We start from the raw sequence: 4,948 nt of genomic DNA on the forward strand, positions 1-4,948 counted from the left end.
TACACCTACATTCGACAGTTCTAATATTATGTGATATTATCAATTAATAAAATATTAGCTTTGCACATAGGTACATAGGTGTGTATAAGCCACACCAGTCGTATTTGTGTTACATGCGAAATTAAATTATTATCTGAAAAGTGGTTGTTATCTTATTGTAATATTCTGATACAAGCTAAAAACACGCAATAATTAAAAGAGACAAAATGGGCTATAGCACTCAGTTATCTGGGTTAAGAGGATGACTGCAGTGAATGTGAATAAACTATAAAGTGTGTAACTCTGGATGCGTACATATACAGCATGCTGCTAATTAAACATGACACTGAATAATTAACTTACAGAAAAATATTAAAATAATGCAAAATTAAGCGTTGCACACATTTTTATTTATATTAAGTAACATTATACCTTCATTTTTTTTGTTCCATTCACAAATTGTGATAGACCATAATGGAATAAAAAAAAAGTTTCCTATCCTTAAAAATCAACTGCAACTTAGATCTTGCGTAAAAAAATTAGATGCCAGAAAATAATGACATTAGTATAGACTATAGACAAGGTATAATACTATATCGTATTACACTATTAGTTCTCATTTACTACAGTTTTCGTAAAATAACATCGTAATTTAATTATGATAAAAATATTATGTTTCTGATACAATATTGCCTAATTTTCGAATAACACTTCTCATCTAGGTTTATAAAATAGTCTACTAATATATTATAAATAGGTACCTAATACATAGGTATTATTATAAATTTAACAGTTTAAGCACCTATAATGGGTATCCACCTATTATTATGATGCTGCGGAATGGATTACTACTATAATGTTTAAATATTAACATTATGTATAAGATACATTAGAATAATAACAGTTGAAGGTTAAGAAGTAACAGTTATCTATACGACAGTATAAAATTAGTTTTAACACAATAAATTATATACAATTACGAAAATGGAACGTTTTGTAATGAATTCTAAATTATTATGGGAAACTATACGCATAAATGTGTAGGTACTTAAAGTAGTGTAGTAGACCCGAGTTGGATGTCAAAGTCTCGTGTTATGTAAATAATTTCTTCAGCGTGTAAGTACTGAATATGTAAGAACCTACTTCAAACTTCCCCACGTTAATTATAAAAGTTAGTAGAATTACGTCAGTGCGTGTTCTAAGAAAACAATTTATCCACCTAATATTGTCTTGTATATGTTTGTAGTAGTTTTCTACAAACAATTAAATAATTTTTAACACTAAATTATCAAAATATTGTATAATAAGTCCAAACACCCATGAAATAATACATACAATTAACTAGATAAATACATATTTTATGCTTAATATAACTGAATTTAAGATACCTACAATTATTTTTTTTTTTTTTTTTTGGTTGAGGCTTCGACAACTTAGGTCATTAGCCTTTGGTACTGTGGGGGGTGGAACTGTAGGTTTGTTTGTTTGGAACACGTGGGCAGAATTTTTTAGTGGGCACCCGTAGGTATCTGCCATTGCCCGGGTGGGGGATGGCGGCGCTTGTTCTCCGGACACCGTGACTTGCCCGGAGAAAAATGCCGCCCGATGGCCGGGAATCGAACCCGGACCGGCTGTGCCGAAGTCGACGCGTTGACCGCTCGGCCACCTCGTCCCCCCTACAATTATTATGAATGTAATAAATGAACTCATCATGAGTAGAGTCACTGTAATGGATGTGTAAAATTTTAAATTAAATTTGTATGGTACATGAAAAACGATATCAGTGGAGAACACTGTCTCATTATTTGTTTCTAAGGATATTTTATAATTTACTTACTCAACAATAGTTAATAATTTATTTTTCTATTATTTTAATATCAATTTTATCAATATATTTTTATTAATAAACATTGCATATTTTGAAAATGTCATTGTGTGTATAAAAAATAACAATATACTTCAAAAGTTTTAAGTAGATATTCATGAATAATATTTTTAAACTACAACGAAATAACTGAAATTGTTATTCTTCGTTTAAATATATTATTTCATAAAAATTTGAACTTCAAATATCTATAAAAAAAAAAATTGTTTTATATATATTTTAGAATTTTGTGTATAGTATAAACACTTATAAGAAACCTTGATTTAAATGTTCAATCCTTAGTAATAAAAATTGAACATTTTATAAATATTTAAATACAAAATAGTTTGCAAATTTTCGATATTTTGATGAACTTTGTCTAAAGTTGAACTTTAAATGCTTATAAAAAAATCATACTAGAGTATCTTTATTATTCAACTGCTATTATAACAACTTATGAGGGCCTTATGTACTAAATTTTTAAAAATATTTTATACGTGTTAATATAATAATATAATAATAATATATTGTATTTTTTCTCTTATGTACACAATATGTTTAAATAATAATGTAAAAATATAAACATTTTATATTAGCTTAACATTTCAGGTAACTTCTAGTTAATAAACATTATTGCAATAAAAATAAAATAAATCGTAAATACTGTAAATACCATTATACTGAATACAATTCATATTTGGACTTGGACGTATTTACTATTTACTCATATCTTTTTGTATACTTTATCTTCCACATAATATAATTGCCACGGCAAGTGAAAAAATTAATAAACAGTAATTTACTATTTTAAATTTAATACTTAAAATTCTCTATTATTTAAAATGGTTATATTTATTTAAAATTTCAAGTTGCAAAAGGGCTTTTATGTGGGATATCGGTTTATCTTGACCCCCATAGGAGGTTAATGAATACAAATAGAACAGGGGAAGAGCTTCTAGTATTATTATATTAATATTTTATATTATATATTGACTTGTTATCGGAGACAATCATTATTTTTCAATAGCCATTGAGTATTTTCTGGTTCGTTAATTATTATAGACCCTTATAGTTTTTATCTTGTATGTGTTTATTATCAACTTGAACATATTTTATCAATTTTACACTGAAATTTAAAATATTTTAATGATTTCAGATAATATGCATCAATGAAAATATTTTTTCTTAATTTACCTCATCAACATTTATTTTGTATATTCTTACAATTATACCGGTGTAACCGCAAACATTTCCTCACTGATATTTTACCCCACCGGGGTAAAATTTAACTGGGGCAAAAATCAAAATACATACGTTTCCACCAGTACAAAAAATGGTAACACTGTTTTTATTTCAATTTAGGTGAAAATAATAATGATATAGTTGACTTACACTTTTATGCACTGTCTTCGATATAAGAAGCTTCACGAAGTGTCTGGTCAAAACGTTTAAATTAAACTCAAATATTATGACGATACTTTTTAGAAATTGATGTTATAATACATAAGTGTAAATGAAAAAAAAAATGTGAGACAACTCAAAACACCAGGAAGAATTTTCGCAATTGTATAATACATCACACATATTCATATCGAATTTCACATTTTTTTTCTCTCTCTTCGCATATTACATTATTATTCATCTCGCGCATTATTATATAGGACATTTTTTAACATATTAAAAAAAATAAAAACGATATTGTGTAAAGGATTCTCATGTCAGTTAGTCCGCGGTGCTGGGTAATAATAATAAATGTTTCTGTTTTATTTATATTTATCATCATAACACAATATATTGTAATGTGTACAATCGAATGGCATCCGATTCGTTTCATACATCATATTATACGTTTTACATAAAGAAAAAGTCACAGAAATAACGTACCACACCGACCGTATGTGGTATTCTGGTCTATACGCGTATAACCTATCTGTTACATCACGAACATTGCATGTATATACATTACACATTTATACAAATATACGGGTGTTTATTATAATAACGTTCGTGAAAAACGTGAAATTCATTGCTCAATTTTCGTCGGCGTAAGTAAATTTAATGTCGTACGCGCGGCCGTAACTGGTGAGAATTAATATTTTATAAATTATATATCTATTATGGACATTAATAGTATCATCGCAAGTGTACTCGCTGCAATGATGCGTGAGTATAGGCACTATGACCTGCAGTGGCGTCGTTTCAGTTTTTATTAGACAAGGGTCTAGGGCAACTTTTCACTGCTTTTCCGACTCAACATTTTTTTCACTCAGATTCTCATAGCATAGTGCCATAGTGGTTAAGTTAGGAGTGGGGTAGGATGTGGGGTAAGTGTGCCAACTAGGTTGATGTAAATACTAGACTGGGGCAAATGCCCCAGTTGCCCCCCTCTCCCAAATGACACTACTGACTATGACATAGTGTTTAAATTTATTTTTTCACCACAGTTGACTACTTGTTCATCCAAGACGCTTTTCCTTTCTACGTTTCAATAATACCTATATATATCCATTGTATTATAGTCATCTACCAGTGAAAATCAGCCAACGCCGACCAAACTACCATTGATATAGATGATAATAGTTGTATTAATAGGGTACAGGTGCAAATGTATAATATTAAATAGGCATTATACGCACGTGTACCTATACAGTATAGGTAGTCAGTAATCACTAACACGATAATCTGGAACAGCAACACCAGACCACCAGGCAATAGACATTATAAACACTACCGTTTAGTTACCTACCGGGTTCAATTTCAGTACCCAGTACAATTTAAATTAGGCTTAAAATATGCAGTCAAAATCGTGAAAATATGCAAGAAAACAAATTTTAATTGGACAATATGGTAAAAAAATGCACGACTTCATTTGATAATTATTAGCATTAGTTTATAGATTTATTTGGTATATCTAGTTATAATTTAAAACAAAAGTAATATATAATTATTAAAAAATCTTTAAAAATCGGTTTGATAAAAAAATCAATAAAAAGCTATATTTGATAAAAAATTCTTAAAAAATCAATTAAAAAAATCGTTAAAAAAATCTGTGTTTGATAAAAACATATTTGATAAAAATTCTTAAAAACCAATATTTATTTTAAA

The 4,948-nt window shown here is 28.5% G+C and overlaps 1 protein-coding gene across 1 annotated transcript in view; it reads right to left on the reverse strand.

Annotated features, from left to right (window-relative positions):
* The window catches only part of LOC100573082 (RNA polymerase II degradation factor 1), a 16,749-nt gene that overhangs the window by 1,197 nt on the left and 10,604 nt on the right, over positions 1-4,948 (reverse strand). The window contains exon 4 of the mRNA XM_029489992.1: positions 3,113-3,185. Within this exon, the coding sequence (XP_029345852.1) occupies positions 3,113-3,185 (73 nt within the window). The remainder of the gene's footprint in view (positions 1-3,112; positions 3,186-4,948) is intronic.

This window comes from Acyrthosiphon pisum, chromosome A2 (assembly GCF_005508785.2).
Source record: "Acyrthosiphon pisum isolate AL4f chromosome A2, pea_aphid_22Mar2018_4r6ur, whole genome shotgun sequence".
NCBI classification, from domain to species: Eukaryota; Metazoa; Arthropoda; class Insecta; order Hemiptera; family Aphididae; genus Acyrthosiphon; species Acyrthosiphon pisum.